Here is an 18,240-nt window from a genome sequence, read left to right as displayed (position 1 = left end):
ACTCATTCTATGACTGTAAAGTGGGGTGTTTTTCATGTGCACATCAGTACATTACTTAATCCTAACAGTATTATCCTTTTAAATGAGATGAATTAAAAGTCAAAACCAAACCCTTGTTTTGGTGCACTGCATCTCAACAAGGTTGTACACATTTCTTGGCTGTATTATGGAGTGAGTAAACAGGCAGTGAGCAGTGAACTGGATAGAGAGAGAAATGTGCATAAGCATTCCTGCCTCTTGTTGTTGACAAGTAGAATGGCTATCGGAACTTGACAAGCAGATGGAAATGAACATAAATGTGGCCATTGTTCTTACTAGAATCTGGCACTGAGACCAAAGCCATTTGCTAAACACAACAGAGTAACAAGGTTCAGTCAGCCACCTACAAGTGTCTAGCTCTTCATGACTAGATTTTTCATAGAGAATAAAGTTTTCAGGAGTTGAGAGTAGAAACAGGATGGCAAGAAAAACAAGTGTTTATGGAGCTTTCGCAGTTTCCCTGGCCGTTGCAAGCTTCGCCAAAAGGCCTGAGAGCTGGAGGAAGGAACCCACACCATCACAGATTCTCATATGAGCAAATCCTGTTTCCTGAACTCAGCAGGAAGTCAAAGAATGGTCAAGTGCAAAGTTAGGGCAAACCAAAAGAAAATAATATTCTTTACCTTCAGGAATTCCAGCTTCAAAAATTCAGCCATATCATAGTTCTTGATAACTCGGAAGAGAGTGGTGATTATGTCGGTGGGGGAGTAACCCAGATCGTAAAGCTGTTTCAAGCCAGCACAGGCATCATCAAAATTTCCTTCAAGCACATTGCGAACCATATTCTTTACATGCAGAGGGTGGGGCTGATCGCAAACCTGTCAATCAAATTGTCAAATAAATTGTCATAGAACAATCGATGGATTTTGAAAATGACGAATATTTGAAGATCCTTGATCAAACCTTGAACACATTCTCCTGATTGACAAACCGGAACCCACTAAAAGTAGCTTGCAAATTGTTTAAAGCTTGCCTCATATCGCCATCAGCAGTAAATATAATGGCCTCAAGGCCTTCTGGTACATAAGGAACCTATTGAAATTTGACAGCAAGTCAATTAATTGTACACAATCCATTAGGGTTCTATCAAAAACACCATCATGCCCCTCACAACAAATTGTTTATCACAAATTACGATGGAACTGTTGAACCAGGGTAACCTCAACAAATATACAAGGGTTAAATAAAAAAGCAAAATTTACATATAGAACAAAGCAAGTGAAGCCGCACAGATAACTTTCACTAGTGCACGATAGCCATGTGTTAGTTCCTGATGAGTATGCATCCTTGTCACACCCAATAGTTCAATGTTAGCAAATAAGAACGTTGTGGAATAAGAAATGAATAGAACAATTTGGCTTGGGTTTAAGCTTTCTGGAGAAGTTGATAAGCTTGATAGTTAGAAGTTTTGACTTATTAGGTTATTCCTTTGGTAAATTATCTAAAGTTTCTAATAAAGAATCTTAAGCACAAAATAGTTCTTCCAAAAAAAGATTCCCTTCTTTGCATTTCTTCACTGTTACCTTGCAGTTTCTAAAAAGAATAGGATGCAACCAATGTGATATATTGGAAAAAAGCATGTACCACTTCGTGATCTCAAATAGTAGTCATTTGCTTGATATAGTATAATCCTACACAGGAGAAAGAGAAGAGATAAGCTTCTATAATGCAACATTCAGAGAAAAAAATGAAACATTAATTATGGCAATGACATTAAGCCACCTCCCTGGGCTCAGAAATTTTGAGGATGCGAAGAGTAAAATAAAGAAAGGTCCAATCAGAGGGAGAGTCTTCATACAACGGTAAGGTTACTTGTTTGTGAGAGATTAGGAACGGAGTCTCGAAAACAATCTCCCTAAATAACAGGAAAAACTGTGTACATTAAATCCAACATTAGTGGGAGCCTAATGCATTGGGTTCATTGGTGGGATTCTTATGAATTGGGTTCATCTATTTTTTTCTAAATCCTACATATGGCAATCAGGCTTAGTTCAGATTTCTGACATACAAAGAGGCATCGTAAAACAGACTACTTCGAGTAGCTCTATGGGATCAAGGATAGGACAGTATCAAGTACATAAAAAGTAAAAGCAAAAAATTGGGGATTATAAAAGGTTTGTTTCGAATATTCAGAAAAGAAAAGTACTGGATAGCCATTTGAAAGCTTATTCATAAGAATATAGTACTGCAATCCACCACAGAAATGAAAAATGGACCAGATATCTCAAACTTTTGAAACCAACTAACAAATTTATGTACAGTGAGGTTACCTTCATGAGTTCAGTCAGCACACACTGCATCACAAATTTGTGTTCAAAAGCATATGCTTCTTCACTAAATATGCAAGTGCTCAGCAAAAATTTTTATACAGCTTCAATCAGTGAACCTACTCTATCAGAAGTTCATTATCATTCTTAGCATGAACCAGGCAATGAGCAAAATCACACATATTCCCATAACATGAAGAAAGGGTAAATCATATTATGTGTAGTTTAAACTATTCTTTACAACTTTAGTTAAGAGCAAAGAATAAATATGAGTTGCCCAAACTCAAGACAAAATCACATATCTAATCTTAGATACAAGAGCTGGCCGTATGTGTATCAGAGATGTGTTTTATGTAGTCCAAAAGGTAATAGCAGCTTGCAAGTAAATTGAAGAAGTAAAGGATTCTGACAAAGAAGTGTATTATACTATTCACAACAACAAAGTAGCTAGATCATGTTGGAGAGTGCCGCACATTTGTCTGCTAGTTTAAGGTAAGTGAGATATAAAGTTCTTATTATCTCAATGGCAAGATAATAACATAATGAGAACTAAATATGGGATACAGGGTGGACAATGTAAAATCTCCTGGATAGTCGAAAATCAAGGAAATCATTGAGGTCAATGATAAATCTATAACACAAACATTTACATGATACAATGAACTTTGCATCTGCAAAAAATTAAGAAAATGGAAACTTAAGATTAATTGTAACAGATATCTCTACAGAAATCAGACAAACTGCCAGAAACTCCAGACAAGATGCTATAAAATTTATATAGGCGACAAGGTGAAACTCACGTCCATTAAAGAAAATCTCAAATAAACTATTTATTTCAAACAACCCTATAAGAAGGGTTAAACAAGATTCTCAAAGATCACACAAGAGCATACAAGAATAATGTGGCATTGTCAGCAGAAGATTTACACTACCAAGGCATTTCTGCACTGAAGATGAAATAAGTGAGATTACCTACCCTCTCTGCCTCCACCACAACAATAAGGCGGCCAAGAATCTCTTGATCTGATAACCTTGAGAAGCGAACAAGAGCACATCTGCTCTGGATGGGCTCAATTATTTTAGACGAAGTGTTGCATGCCAGAGCAAACCTCGTGGTGTTCGAATATATCTCCATCGTCCTTCTCAGTGCTTGTTGCGCCCCAGATGTCATACTATACGTATTTCCCAATGTCAGATCAGAATCACCAAAATAACACTCACAAGCAGGAAAAGATGAAATTTTGCACTAAAAGATAAACCAAAATCATCAACTTACCTATCTGCCTCGTCCAAAATTATAATCTTGTGCCGGCCTGGTGGCAGCGTCACTTTCTTCTGGGCGAACATCTTGATCTTGTTCCTCACTACATCGATACCCCTGCAAGATTCCATCAGACTCTTCCGCATAAGCAATATATGCTACTAAAGGACCTGAAAATACAGATCGAGCAAACATACACAAACGCACAAAATCTCGAAAGGTTTGAAGGATACCTCTCGTCAGATGCATTCAGCTCGAGGACGCCCTCACGATAATTAGGCCCCAACAGCTCGTGCGCGAGGGCAAGGATGCTCGTAGTCTTCCCGGTGCCGGGAGGGCCCTAGAACCGGAGATGATGAGGTCAATCGACGCAAAGATCATTGCTTGGTTTGAGAGTTTTTACGCTCTCGGTGAGGCATCGGAGAGGAGAAAGAAAGGAGCAAAATGGAGCTTACCGAGAGGATGAGGTTGGGCATGTTACCATCGCGCGCGATGACCTCGAGGCGGGAGATGGCGTCGCTGTTGCCGACGATGTCAGAAACTTTGGATGGGCGATACTTCTCGACCCAGGGCACATCGTACGGGTTTGAGGAGGAGGAGGAGGAGGAGGAGGCCATGGACTTTGGAGGCCTCGCCGGTAAGCGGAGGGACGAGAGGAACCGTGGGCGGGAGCCAAAAACCCTGATCTTGGTGGAGAGGGCAAGCACCAGGAGAAAGCCCAATCCCTTCCCTCAGACTCGAGGCCCGACATCATCTGGGCCGGGCTTTGTCACATCTGCGATTGTGTCTCTGTGTGCGTCTTTAATCTTAATTAATATTTATATTTGGATTTACAATATTATCTATTAATTCTCAAAGATGAGAGAAAATAGGCATTACAATATTGAAATTAGTTCCCAATGCGCAATAATTGATGTCCATCTTCTTTACTTGTCAATCTAAGATAGGTATGAATAAGAAATGTTCTCCAATGTGTTCATATTAATTTGTCAAACAAAGACATGCATAATTCAATTAGCAGGAATTGTATCTATTTGACATTTATGTGATCAATTTTCTAACATGATAGGTCGGTAGAAGGAAGTTAAATAATAGACTTGATTGAATAACGTGGGATTAAGTTGGGTTTACGTGTCTCATGTGAAACTACTTTTTTCTTTGTTGACCCAATCGATTTGAAGGTAAGGAGAGCTTTCTTCAGTCAAAGTCTTTGGAGTTGCTCCGAAGGATTCTCCAGCATCAATTGTGGAAAACACACAGACAGCGACAACCATTAGAAGTCATCTGCCTTTGTTCCGCTCCCTAAAGCAACCTTTCTCTTTCCTGTTTCTTGTACACAGAACTCTTTAATGCTTCCACGAGAAGTCAAACAAAGTTTATTAGACATAACGATTGGAAGAATAACAATAGTAATTATAGCTAAACCATAGTTTATTAGAAGTTCGTAAAGATAATTTTTGGAAAATGGTTTGATTATAATTATGTTGCTAAACATAATTTTTTATTTAATTATAATAACTTATGGTACGGGAAAATGATGTAAATTATCACACTAATAATTCCAACCTGCTGAATTAGTAGTAACGAGGTGGTCGTGACGATGAGTTCTCACGTAAGGGAACACGAAAAACGCAGCACCTGCTCGGAGGCGGCGGCTGCCACTGCTGTTGCCGAAGCGAAGAGTGATCTCCCGCCGGTCCCAACCAGCGGTCAACGGCGAACGTAAGGCAAGTATAAATGTGTAACCCAAGGAAAGCGGGGAACGAATCCGAACGATTAGAATAATACTCCGTCCTTTCCTACGCAGATGCCGCAGTGCGTGGTTTCCTCGATCCCTAATCCCAAAACGTCCTCCTACAAACCGCCGTCTGCTCCTCCTGTGGTTCTACTCCTCGTGATCGCCGCGATGCTGCCCGACGCCGCCTCCGCTGCTGTCGTCGCCACAACCCCGCTCGTCGCCTTCCTCCAGCGGCTCCAATCGGCCGCCCTCGCGACCCTCGGCTCTGACGGCTTCGACCCCAAGCTCTACGTCGACCTTCCCCTCAAACGGAACCTCTCCGAGGTCGAGGCGGCCTTCGCCGCGCTCCCTAACGTCGCCGGCGTTGTGCCGGCCCCCGAGTTGGAGCGATTCGTCGACGAGTATTTTGGCGCGGCCGGGTCGGATTTGGTGCAAGCGGCGCCCGCCGACTTCGTGGCGGAGCCGGAGGGGTTCCTGCCCAAGGTGAAGCACCCGAAGGTCAGAGCTTGGGCGCTGGAGGTGCACGCGTTGTGGAAGAATTTGAGTCGGAGAGAGGCCGACGACGTGAAGGAGCGGCCGGAGTTGCATACGCTGCTTTCGCTTCCCGGATCGGTCATTGTGCCGGGATCAAGATTCAGGGAGGTTTATTACTGGGATTCCTATTGGAGTATCAGGTCAGTTGATGACGATCTTGATCACCCACTCTTTCCTTCTGTTCCAATTTCACAAGCATCTTATGTTAGTTTCATCAAATTGCTTATCGGAGGATTTTGTGACCTGATGGAAGGTAGTTTTGGTATACGAGAGCGTTAAATTTAGTTCTAGGAAAGAATACCATGGTAGACAATTCACATGAATCTTTATTACTTTAAAGACATCCTTGTGTTCATTAATCTTTCATTCATGAACACCTTCAAATCAAACTTGGATCTTACAGTGTGGATGACACTAAGCAGCAAAGGAGGTATCTTTGATTTCCACACTGGGACAATTTCACTAAAAATCAGGATATTAGGATACACAAAATTGTTCCCTAAAGGTTTCATCTTGCAAAGCAGAGCATATGTGTGTGTGTGTGTATATATATATATATATATATATATATATATATATAGAGAGAGAGAGAGAGAGAGAGAGAGAGAGAGAGAGAGAGGAATGTTATTGAAATGCAATCTATATAGTATGATGAGCTGTTTTGGCTTACTTTCCAAGCAAGATATCTTTTTTCACCTGATGCAAGTGACTGCTCACCCTTTTTGCAACTGTTATCTCCTATCCCTACTTTTGGTCTTCTCACCCTTTTTTTTTCTTTTGTTTCTCTTTAGTTTTTTTTTTAATTTTTTCATTCCTCTCCTCCATTTTTTTTCACTTTTTCTTCTGTTTTTGTTCTTTCTGTCCTCCATCTCCTTACCTCTTCTTTTCCTTCTCTTGTTTCTCCTCTTCGCATCTTGATATTCAAAGTAAGCATGACAACGAAAGAAAGGGGATTGAGGAGAAGATAGTTGTTTTATTTGATGTTGATATTATTTATATACCCCTTATTATGATTCAACTTTATTTAGAATTGCAAGGATATTATTATCTTTTGCATATGCTAGAATTGGACCAATTATGCTTAAGTTTTAATAAAGTACTGATAGGGTTAGCCCATCTACTTAGTTTTTTGAAACATTTCATATTTTAATTGAATTGGATGTGTCTATTTAGAGTCGGATAATGGATTTTCCCATCAAATCGTCCGATACAATCTGGTTTTAATAACTGTAAAAATTAGCAATGTTGTTCATTTATGTATGTCTTATTATGCAGGGGCTTACTAGCCAGCAAAATGTATGAAACTGCAAAGGAAATAGTGCGCAATCTTCTTTCACTTATTGAAAAGTATGGCTTCGTCTTGAATGGTGCAAGAGCATACTATACTAATAGAAGGTGAGGATCTTTAGCTTATTTCCTTCAGTGGTAATGTGCATCAATTTGTTCTGAAACATCAAGTGCATTCTGCATTTATTTCTGAAATCTGTATCTTCTGTTATGTTGGGATCACTTATTAAGATCAGTTAAGGGAGCCTGGATGAGGTTCAAAATGTCTTTACTGCTTCTACACTATGGAAAATTATTGCTAGATTTCACATGGGGTGGCCATATGTAGTATTTCCACTTTCCGGCAGCTGATATTCCTTATCATGTTTTCTCTTTTTTTTTTTTTTGAAGCAATATATGTTTTTACTTTCAAATTAAATGTTCAATACTGATCTATTGAGACTATGTGGTTTGCACTAAGAAAGGGTATCATTTGGACCCAAAATATTCTTTTATTCTACATGACCCAGAGTATGTCATTTAGTACCAGTTCTATACCCTCCTTTAGCAATTTGTTGCCAAATAAATTGTAATACTATGTTCGTTTACTTAGCACACTATGGTTTCTATTCAAAGATGTAGAGGATTTCTGAGACCATGTCCGTGGAAAGGTGAATCAGTTTAACTTATTTTAATGAAAGAGGCAGCCTAATGCACGAGCCTGTGTCAGTGCAGGTTTGTGATGAGATGAATGTAATAAACAAGAAATTACTTATTCCATTTTTAAATAAGATATTAAACTACTTTATGATATTACATTATGTTAAGATACATAAGATTTCTTATGAAGGAAAAAGATATTAAGAGACAGATTTGGTTAGGAATTCCATTTACATAGTGAATAAAACAGTTTAGTTTGTTTTCATATCAACAAAACAACTTGTAGTCCAAATAACAAAAGGAAAATTTCTATTCCCACTTATGCCTATAGTAGAAGCACATTTGTGAGCTTGCTAAGAATTGGCTTTTGGCATGATTTAACAGAAGTTTATACTCTATATTTTCTGAAGACAGCATAGAGAGACTAATGGCATTTTATCTGCTAAGTTATGTGGCTTGATGTGATCAACATTAGTTTCAGTGGTATTATATCAAGCTGTTCTGTTTTCTGGTAGGCAGAAACTTGCTGGTCTGGAAAGAGACCACATGGAATTGTTAGATTCAAATTGATTTTGATGATTTCTCATTCAACCAAGAATTATGCTTTCACTGATTCCATATATAATAAAATTTGATGAGCATTGACATGTACCGTCTACTATATTCTAGTAATTGCTCTTGAATGTTTCTGTCTTCCATTTTGAAGTTTGAACATGTGGAACTTTATGCAGTCAGCCTCCACTATTGAGTTCAATGATACTGGAAATATACAAGAAAACTCACGATTTGAAATTAGTAAAACAATCCCTTCCTTTATTGCTCAAAGAACATAAGTTCTGGAATTCAGGTTTGTCTCATTTCTTGCAATCCAAAACTTACCTCCCTTACTATGTTTATTGCTATGTTTCTAAATTATTTTGATTAGGATATATCCAATGTTCTTGAAAAAATTGATACAGAGATCCATAAGGTGACCATTCAAGTTGCACGTGGAAAGAAACACTCCCTCAGTCGCTACAATGCTATGTGGAACAACCCCCGGCCAGAATCTGCTACTACTGTATGTTTCAATTCCATGTATTATTTTTCTAATTTGATAATGATAATGCAATAGATACGAAAGTTGCTACCTTCTCGTAGGATGAAGAATCTGCTTCCAAGCTTTCAACTGCTGCTCAGAAGAAGAACTTGTACCACCAACTTGCTTCAACTGCTGAATCGGGATGGGACTTCAGCTCACGATGGATGAGGTTATGTATTTCCTGTTGTACTTGTATAGCATCTTGAACTTGCAATTCTGCTTAGGTCTTATTTGATCCTAGAGTCAACTTTACTAAATTAATACATCTTCTTTGTAGCATATAGTTCATTTAATGTTTGCAGTACTTTGAATTTGGTGTTTATTTTTTACTTGTTTACTCATCAATCTCCGAGCCTTCCTTATATTTTATGCTGTTAAGCTGGATGCAAGTCATCTACACCTTGCAGTTTATCCAAATATTTTTAGTAACTCAAGCTATAAAAGTGATGCTTCAGCAGCTAGTTCTGTGTAACCTCATCTGGCATTTCTTGTTTGCTGCAGCAATTCATCTGACTTGACAACATTAGAAACAACATCAATCATACCTGTGGACCTAAATGCTTTCATATACAAGGTATCGGAAGCAAGATTTCCATTTTCTAAATGTTAGATGCTTTGCTTTTATGGTTTTATCTGGTGACATATGTATAAAGAGCGAACCATTTCGAAATCTGTCAGTATTCTGCTTGAATCTCATATGTGAAGATTGTAATAGTGTTTTAACAGCAGAAAGGTACAAACTCTCTTGAGATGATATTTCAATTATTTTTATCCAATCATTGAACACATTGGTAAGGAAATACATTCTTGCACTAAGATAAAAGGGGCATATTTTTTTTATCTGGAGAATATATGTTATTGCTGATATGCTAATAAGATTCAACATAATCTATATGGATTGACACACAGCATTTAGTCCTAGCTGATGCAGGCTATAGGGAAGATCAGTATGTCCAGCCTTCTGCCTACAAATATATGTGTTGTTTCCATAGGAATGGGGTTTATAGAATTTCCAGTTATTCTATTTTGATGCCAATTATGATTCTAGTTCCTTGTACTTTATATTGTTAGTATGTCTATGTAATTTCTGAACTATATGGAACTTTTGAGATTGATACTCTATTCTCTGTCAACACCTGAAGCAGCAATTTTGCTTGTTGTAACAGATGGAATCTGACATAGCCTTCTTTGCAAAACTCACTGGGGACAGTGTGACCTCAGAAAGCTTCTTGGCAGCTTCGAAAGCACGGCGAGTAGCAATAACATCCATTTTTTGGAACTCACAGAAGGACCAATGGCTTGACTACTGGCTTATAAAGAAGAGCAACTCTGAGGTGCACTGCTCCCTTGTATCCTCATTTATCCTCTTAAAGAAGAAACATGTTAGCTATGTATGTTGGTTGACGATATTTCAATTAAATTGTTTGCATTTTTCCAGGAATTCTACCAATGGGAAGCACACCACCAAAACCATAATATATTTGCCTCTAACTTCGTACCTCTATGGATAGGGGCATATAGTTCAGGTATGTCATCATCGCCCTGTGATTGAATCAAGACTATCATGTTGCAGAGGAACATTCACATTATTTGAGGTTTAAAGTGCAGAAGCATTAAATCCATTCATCACATATATCTACCATTGTTTTACTTGAAGATTAAAGCACACCTAATGTTTTATGTTCCATCCGACTGCAACTTATCCATAACTACAAGTGAGTTTGGTATTTACGCTTATCTGTATTTTCTGTCTGGAACTCCAAGATCAGATTGAGCAAATTGAAGAGTTGGAAAGTGTACCACAGAGCTTTTTTATTGTGTTCCATCCTAGGTAAGAAAGTTGTTTCAGGCTTCGTTTCTCCAATTATTATAACCAGAGAACAACGAAATATATGATTTAGAGGTATTTAACCAGGGCTCGCTAGATATTTACCAACAGTACACACTACAATGGAGCTGTCATCGTCTGAATCACTTCTGTCAATGATTGTGACACTTGATTATGGAGTTAAATGTAGTATATGAGAAGAAAATTCCAAATTATATTACAATGAACCACTAATGTATACGCTGCATATTGCTGTATATCAGTGTAAATATTATCTGATTTCGTGGAGAAGCCCATATCAGAAAAGGATGAACCTTTTTAACTTTTTATGTGAAGAATGAGTGTTTAAAAATTATTAACTTCCTTTAAATTGTTGTCCAAAAAATTGTAACTCTACTTTCAGATGCTTATAAAGATGGACCAAAGGTGGAGAAAGTTCTGAAAAGCCTCCAAAATTCAGGGCTACTTCAGCCTGCTGGAATTGCTACCTCATTGACAAATACTGGGCAACAATGGTAAGTTGTCTTCTTGTAACTAGACGTCAAACTGCCATGAACAGATCTACCAAAGGAACTGAACCATGAATCACTATTTTCTTATTTTATGATAAATAATAATAACAATGCAAGTTTTTGTTGACTGTGGGAGCAGGGATTTCCCAAATGGTTGGGCCCCATTGCAACACATGATTGTTGAGGGATTGGCTAATTCTGGTTCTGAAGAGGCAAGGTCTTTGGCTGAAGACATTGCTGTCAGGTGGATCAGAACAAATTATGCTGCCTACAAGAAAACTGGCGCCATGCATGAAAAATATGACGTTGAGGCCTGTGGAAAGATTGGTGGAGGTGGGGAATACAAACCTCAGGTAATGAACCCATTCAAGTTATTCTTGTTGACAATTGATTTGATCTATCTCAAGATTTTCAGCGCCATTTTTGGTTTCTGCATTGAGATTATGTAGTCATAGAAGAAACACTCAAGTTTCTTCAAAAAGATGCCTTCTTGGTCCTTCTGAATACCATTTATGAGTGAAATTTTTAGACATCTTCACAAGTATTCCTAAGCATATGTTATTAGCTGATGAGATAGTCCTTGGAAAAGAGGCAAAGCACAAGTTACCAAAGTGGATAACTTCAGCATTAACTTCATCTTTGATTAAGTCTTCTATCAATGGGAAAGGACATATATAATATTTTGACTACAGATGGGAAATAGCCAAACCCATATGGCTACATTCTCCCTTTCCAAGAGTCATATCTTCATTCGATTACATGTAGATTGTCTGGCATCCACTAAGAGATATCTGAATCTTTTATGATACCTATTCTTCTTATACTATTTTACATTTCCTTTTGATGATCTTTTTTTGTTTATTCTGTGTGCACTGTGACTGCAGACTGGATTTGGTTGGTCCAACGGTGTAGTGCTTGCTTTTCTGGAAGAGTTTGGTTGGCCTCACGACAAAGAAATAGATTGCGATTCATAAGAAGAGGTTTGATGCTCATGATTGGACTACAATTCTTAGCTTAAATATCAAACATATTCACAAGTTCTCGAGTTCTGTTGTCCTGCTCCAGATCAGGCAGAGACTATAGTTCATATGGAACAACTTAGGTGTGTTTTTGGTTGGTTTTGAGTGTGGAAAATGTAGGCTATAGAGCCAAAGTAAAATAATGACAATTAGCACATTATCATTCGATGTGTCAGTTTATATATAAAGTGGATTCTTTCCTAATAATTCAATCTTGTTGTGATGAATGATAATTTCTAAATAATTGAGATTTTACGACCTTATTGTTGTGATTGCTATTGTGATGAATGATAGTCGTATCATAATTATTTCGTGATATGATAGCTGATCATAAGTTTGAATTTACTTTTAGGATAAGTGATAACCCTCTCAATATACTGTATCTTTAACTTGACTTATGTCAAACCCCTTATCAAGCATTTTCAGGATAAATAATAAATCTCAATTAAAATCTTATCACCATGACTATATAAGCTTGTAAGTGAGGGAAGATGTTCAAAGTATAGATTATCATAGTTGTTTCTCGTGTTGTTCCTTTTCTCATTCACTAGGTGGGTTAATGTCAACTTCCATCACCATAATTCTAAAGCTTGATATGAATGGCCTCCCAAACACCAACTTCTTATGCCATAATAAATATCACAAATTTATCCGCAAGATACTACAACAACAACAACAACAACAACAGCAACAAAATCATAAATCCTAACTATTTAGGATTAGCTACATGGATCTTTTATCATAATTGAAATATATTGACTCACGAGATAATAAGGAGAAATAACGTAAGACCACAATTAATAAGATTGGGGCAGATGGATCTTTTATCATAATTGAAATATATTGACTCATGAGATAATAAGGAGAAATAATGTAAGACCACGATTAATAAGATTGGGGCAGCTGACATTAAATAAAATTCAGGCTTTCCACAGGAATGTTTATTTGAATCTTTAATGTGATTTGTCTCTGGGAAGTTAACATAAGATTGAGAAGGAAAACAATTCACAGTTTGAGGTTACTTCATGGAATAAGATATTTTTTCATGAGAACCAAGTATTAAGAATGTGAAGTGCAAGTATGTCTCAACAGCTTGTGAATCATGCAAGCATGCTTGTATGGGAATGCTTTCCAGGGCTTCTATTTGTCACCAATGTCAAATGGCTCAAGAAGGTCGAAGCAACTTTTAGATGAATTAGCATTTCATGGATTTGTTCTAAAAGTAAGAACCATAAGACAACACAGGAATAGAAAATTTCTAATAGAAGAGAAGCAATTTCAGCAACCAAGCTATCACACAATTCCTAAGGAGAAATGATGGGTAATATCATCCCAACATGATCCAAAAGAATGGAGAAATTTAACTGAGATAGAAAGGAAAATTTATCAGACAACCGATGTCAAGAAGGCACATACATGTTACATGACTTCATGGGTTGACTTTCTCAGACATCCACAATTTGAATCCTTGCTCACTTGATCTGGATGTGAAGATGAATCGTTCATTGCTTTTCAGATTTAAGTAATCAACCTGAGTTCAACAGATGATAGTACAAAAAGAAAATTAAATAAAAACATTGATAGAACTGAGCAGCACATAGACAAAACTATCGAAAAGTTTCTGGAAAATTACGTGGTTGATATTAAATAGAAGCCTTGGGGAAAAACAAGTTAAGAAGAAAGGCTGAATGTGGTGGCATTTTGTTTTGTAAATGGAAAATTGAACTTTATGAGACTCCAATGAACAATCTAATAAATTACATAGAAGCTCTGCACCATGAAACTAATTAATAAAAGTTCTTGATGACTATCTAACCTGTTCTGGATCAAAGAGCAAAAGGCAAAATGCTTCAACAGGGCCCTCAGATGGGTCAAGTTGATTCTCTTCGCCAGAGCCATTGCTAATATCTGGAAGACGAGGGGCAGGTGCTAAGTACTGTAGCCGTGACTTGAGAGAACTAGCAAACCAAGCTTTTTCCCTCTGCTGCATCAAGAGAGTTGTTTGTATTGTCAAAGCTAAAGATCAGTTGAACTGAGGAGATAAAGTAATTAATTATTTTGGTTGGGTAGGAAGTCAAAATGCTTTGTGCATTATGCTAAAGAAGACAAGACATTCTTGAAATTAGCAGCATGCTTGAAAGAGATGGATCACCTTTGTAATCTTATTTCTTTACTGTGACCATTGCTTAATTTTTTCCAGAGTGAGAAATAACTCATAGGCAGAATACATAATGTATGAACGTCTATGGCAAAATTTGAACTCCTTTCCCTTATAAGATAAATGACATACCTAATGGCAAAGTTCAAGAAACTAAACATACAGAATGATTCCAATACTTCAATTCAGAATAGCATTAAAAACAAAAAAGGTAGAGGATGAGAAAAAGATTACCAAACCACGGCACAATTAAATTAGTTATAACCAAAGGCCATGTACATTTCCTATTGTAATGTATGTCCTTGTCATACTAGCATTCCCCTATTTGTCCAAGTCTAGTGCTTGTTTTCATCCTTCAAAAAGTGTAAAAAATCAATGATCTATGTATCTCCCTCCATTCTAGAACTAAAGATCTTTATTGAAGACAACAAAAGATTCTTTAATGTGAAAATTGATTATAGTCTTTTCAGTTTTTAAGAAAGGAATGTGTCAATTCATGTAGGTGGATTTGTGCTCACAATTACCACTCTCCCCTAGACAAGAGCTCTGATAATGATGGTGTCCAGTCATGGACCTGTTTTGCACAGAAAAATAGGGACATGTTGCTTAAAATGACACTATATAGTGCCATAATAGGTGTTCAAGCAACCATGCGCAGAACTTCAGTATAGTGTCACATTAAATTCAGTTTAAAATAACAGACAAAAAAATACTACAGTGCTTAAAATCAACAATGAAAAAAATGTTCTAAGATATAGTAACAAACTTTTTTCTTTTGTATCAGTTTAATGATTTAATAACAGATTTCCCATTTGTGGTATGACCTGATTTTACTTCACCTATCTGTAAAATTATTGATAGCACTTAGCCCACCTGTGGGTATCTCTGTCAGCTCACCCACAACTGCTGATAAGGCCATGTCTATAAAAGACCTCTCGACATTTTGCATTTTTGCTAAAGTTCAACAAGTGTTATATGTACACCACAATTAATTGATACATCCAATGTGGCATCTCGTATGATATTTACATGGCACTTTCTAGCCATACTTTCCATGTCCCATATGGCAACCCAGGATGACAAATAGATGCCATATCACCACAGTGCCAGTGACAACTCATTGACAAATCCTGGTTTATCAATAGGTTAATGCTGATGTGACAGACCATTTGCCATCTTACATGGTACATATGTGTCATCCATGGCTCCACTAAAGTTTGAAACTGCTAATTTCATATGCAAGGGGCATCCATGTGGATGACACAAACATGATGTTACCACCAAATCAGAACCAACTCATCAATGAATCCTGGTTTATATGTTGTGTGATTGTAGTAGCCTAGTAGGAGGTTGATCTAATACCATGTCATCAAAAAAGCCAGTTCAGCAAAAATAACTGCTCAAATTTAGGAACTAGGACTTTAAATCAAGTAGATAACCTTCTTTGCTGAAGTAAACCTAACGAGAGTTCAGGGATGGTTAATGCAGATACAATCAAATGAACAAAGTAATACAAAAACTACCACAGACCTGTGCAATGGAGTCAAGGCTTACAACATGTGATCAGTAATTTTATGCTAGTTTAAATGTAAACAAATGATCATCATGTTAAGGATCAAAGCTGTCTCCTAACCTGCAGCTTGCAAGCATCTGAATTTGCTCCGTCGATAATGTCAATTTTTCCATTTATTCTAAACTGTTCCCACGATTCAGTGAAGTACCAACATATCTATAAAAGAATCATAAAGCATTAGAACCTAACATATAATCCAACTCCTCTAGTACAAATCTTCTTAATTTGCAGTCCACTCAAATAAATAATGAATCTCATCCAGTGATGATATAATTGGAGGTGTAAGCCTCTGATGATACATGGTGTTTACATAATTTACTGAATCGTAAGTCATCTTTCGATGCAGATTTATCCTTACAGAAGTGAGATTTTTGCCTCGTCATTCTATTTCAGCGAATGCAAGGAAAGGAAAAGCAATTGCAGTACTCGCTTTACAGAACCTACAGAAGCAAACATTATGGATGTTGATTTGAGATTCGTATGCCAAATTATACACTTTCTTCGTAAAAACTCAGTTGCAACTACTGATGCTCAGCATGCTTCAACCAAAAGATCGAACACGCATACTATCATATACCTCATAAACCAATTACCTCTCCAAAATGGCAATGCTTAATCTCCTCGATCTGTTCCGATCAACAACAACAAGCACAAATGTTCAGCGAAATGGAATTCCTTTCACTATCCAGATAAGTAAAACCTCACCTTGGCGCTGCGACGATCGGTGTTTATCTGAATCACATTGGTATCCTCCTGAAACCCTCTAATTACCCCAAAACAGGTTCAGACCCAAACGCCTGCGATCTAAATGAAGCAAGAAGAGAACGGATCTTACCTGAAGACGACCGTCCGATTGGAAGGTCTTCCGTTGGAGCCGATCGTCGCCTGCGACATAATTTTCGATCAGAATCAAATAGGAGAAGCAAGCAAGAGAAGGGGGGAGTACGAGTTGGAAGAAGGCAGAGTGCTTGAGGTGGGCGTTGGAGTCCAAGGCTCTGAGGAGGAGGGGCTTCCATGACGCTGCCGTCGCCATACCGGAAAAGCTATGCTCCTCTATTTCCTGCTCTCCTAGTTTTTTTGCTTCGGCCTCGAGAACACGGCGATGGATGTGTCGCTCCTCGGTCCTCTCGCTCCTGTTCGTGCACGACCTGGGTTACGATTTAAAGTACGATGGATGTACGTGGCAACACATCACTAGATCTTGCATTAGCTCAAGTAATTTGTGGTTTGGATTATTCGCTATTAAGTATGGCCATTAATACGTTATTTTCTTGTGTGTTATTGGGTTTATTGTTTTAATTGCATAACTAAGATACAATAGTCAATCATCAATTTTTTTACTTGAGGTAGAATGCCCTGAGTGTACTTTTATATATATTAGGTTATTTATCTAGAAAACTCTTTAATGTTGGAGTTTTTATGAATGGATATCCTTTAATTGATTTTTACGTAAGGATTTTTTTTTTCAATTTAAAAAAATCGTTAGTTAATAGAATAAGGGGAAGAATAAGTGATGCCACTTTATAGTGGGGTGGAAGCAACGACGACAAAGAGTGGTGATGGCGGAGGTGTCCACCCGTGTCATCGTGGAGGTAGTCTTACTAAGAGAGAGGATAAAACTATTGCCCATGGGACGATACTACATTAAGACTACCTTTATTATTGGTGCGCTCATCGCAACAAGGAAGAGGAGTATCGGGGATAGAGAGGTGTCACTCGTAGTGGGAACAAAAGCATGAAGATAACGATGAAAATAATGATGGTTAAAGGCAACAAAAGCAATGACAATCGGAGGCGACGACTATAGAGGGTCGAGTATATTTTTATCAAATTAATGAAATAATTCTTAAATAAAAAATAATTAAGGGATGTCATTTGGTAAAAATCTAATATTAAAAACTTTTTAAGGTAAAATTTCCTTTTATATTTCCCAAATAACATCCACATTTCTTATAATCCCTAAAATATCTCCTAATAAGATAATTAGATCAATATCTAATTACATCCTACGTATCGATCCATACTATGAACTTATCTAATTCCCTAGTTATAGTGTTCCTAAATAAGCCTATAATATTTTTTTAATTATAAATTTATTTAAAGATACAACAATCTTTATATTTGGTAATTCTTATTCCACCTCTAATATGAATACCTGTTTAAAATTTTATTTTGAAGTCATTTGTGTTAGTTAAATGTTTTTAAATATAATAAATTAATAATATCGATAAATTTATTTAAAAAAAATATTTTAATCATAAACTTATATATAGAATTGAATAGGTCCATAGCATAGTGTTATTG

At 37.2% G+C, this 18,240-nt stretch overlaps 3 protein-coding genes across 8 annotated transcripts; 1 reads left to right on the top strand and 2 right to left on the bottom strand.

Moving 5' to 3' along the window:
- Positions 1–287: 287 nt before the first annotated feature.
- LOC135635750 (replication factor C subunit 2) lies at positions 288–4,262 on the bottom strand. The gene is made up of 7 exons (XM_065147047.1): positions 4,023–4,262; positions 3,801–3,907; positions 3,583–3,684; positions 3,283–3,478; positions 943–1,071; positions 663–857; positions 288–588 (listed from the first exon to the last, which is right to left on the bottom strand). Exons 1-7 carry the CDS (start codon positions 4,182–4,184, stop codon positions 478–480), a joined length of 1,002 nt encoding a protein of 333 aa, XP_065003119.1. The 5' UTR covers positions 4,185–4,262; the 3' UTR covers positions 288–477.
- Positions 4,263–5,155: 893 nt separating this feature from the next.
- On the top strand, positions 5,156–12,477 carry LOC103982784 (probable trehalase). Of its 2 annotated transcripts, XM_009399807.3 has the most exons (12): positions 5,156–5,294; positions 5,375–5,979; positions 7,115–7,234; positions 8,497–8,612; positions 8,725–8,825; positions 8,906–9,015; positions 9,348–9,420; positions 10,013–10,180; positions 10,285–10,372; positions 11,078–11,189; positions 11,326–11,539; positions 12,071–12,477. In XM_009399807.3, exons 2-12 carry the CDS (start codon positions 5,375–5,377, stop codon positions 12,158–12,160), a joined length of 1,797 nt encoding a protein of 598 aa, XP_009398082.2. In that variant the 5' UTR covers positions 5,156–5,294; the 3' UTR covers positions 12,161–12,477. The 2 variants fall into 2 exon arrangements, with proteins under 2 accessions (XP_009398082.2, XP_065005358.1); XM_065149286.1 differs by lacking the exon at positions 5,156–5,294 and having other exon boundaries at positions 5,344–5,979.
- Positions 12,478–13,437: 960 nt separating this feature from the next.
- On the bottom strand, positions 13,438–17,122 carry LOC135636997 (pyridoxine/pyridoxamine 5'-phosphate oxidase 2-like). Of its 5 annotated transcripts, none has more exons than XM_065149289.1 (7): positions 16,883–17,110; positions 16,772–16,821; positions 16,642–16,699; positions 16,530–16,562; positions 15,997–16,092; positions 14,022–14,186; positions 13,438–13,736 (listed from the first exon to the last, which is right to left on the bottom strand). In XM_065149289.1, exons 1-7 carry the CDS (start codon positions 16,967–16,969, stop codon positions 13,635–13,637), a joined length of 591 nt encoding a protein of 196 aa, XP_065005361.1. In that variant the 5' UTR covers positions 16,970–17,110; the 3' UTR covers positions 13,438–13,634. The 5 variants fall into 5 exon arrangements, with proteins under 5 accessions (XP_065005361.1, XP_065005360.1, XP_065005363.1 ...); XM_065149288.1 differs by having other exon boundaries at positions 14,022–14,189; positions 16,883–17,103; XM_065149291.1 differs by lacking the exon at positions 16,530–16,562 and having other exon boundaries at positions 16,883–17,122.
- Positions 17,123–18,240: the final 1,118 nt, after the last annotated feature.

Source organism: Musa acuminata, chromosome BXJ3-4 (assembly GCF_036884655.1).
Source record: "Musa acuminata AAA Group cultivar baxijiao chromosome BXJ3-4, Cavendish_Baxijiao_AAA, whole genome shotgun sequence".
Classification (NCBI taxonomy): Eukaryota; Viridiplantae; Streptophyta; class Magnoliopsida; order Zingiberales; family Musaceae; genus Musa; species Musa acuminata.
This window is presented reverse-complemented; position numbering and strand designations above follow the sequence as displayed.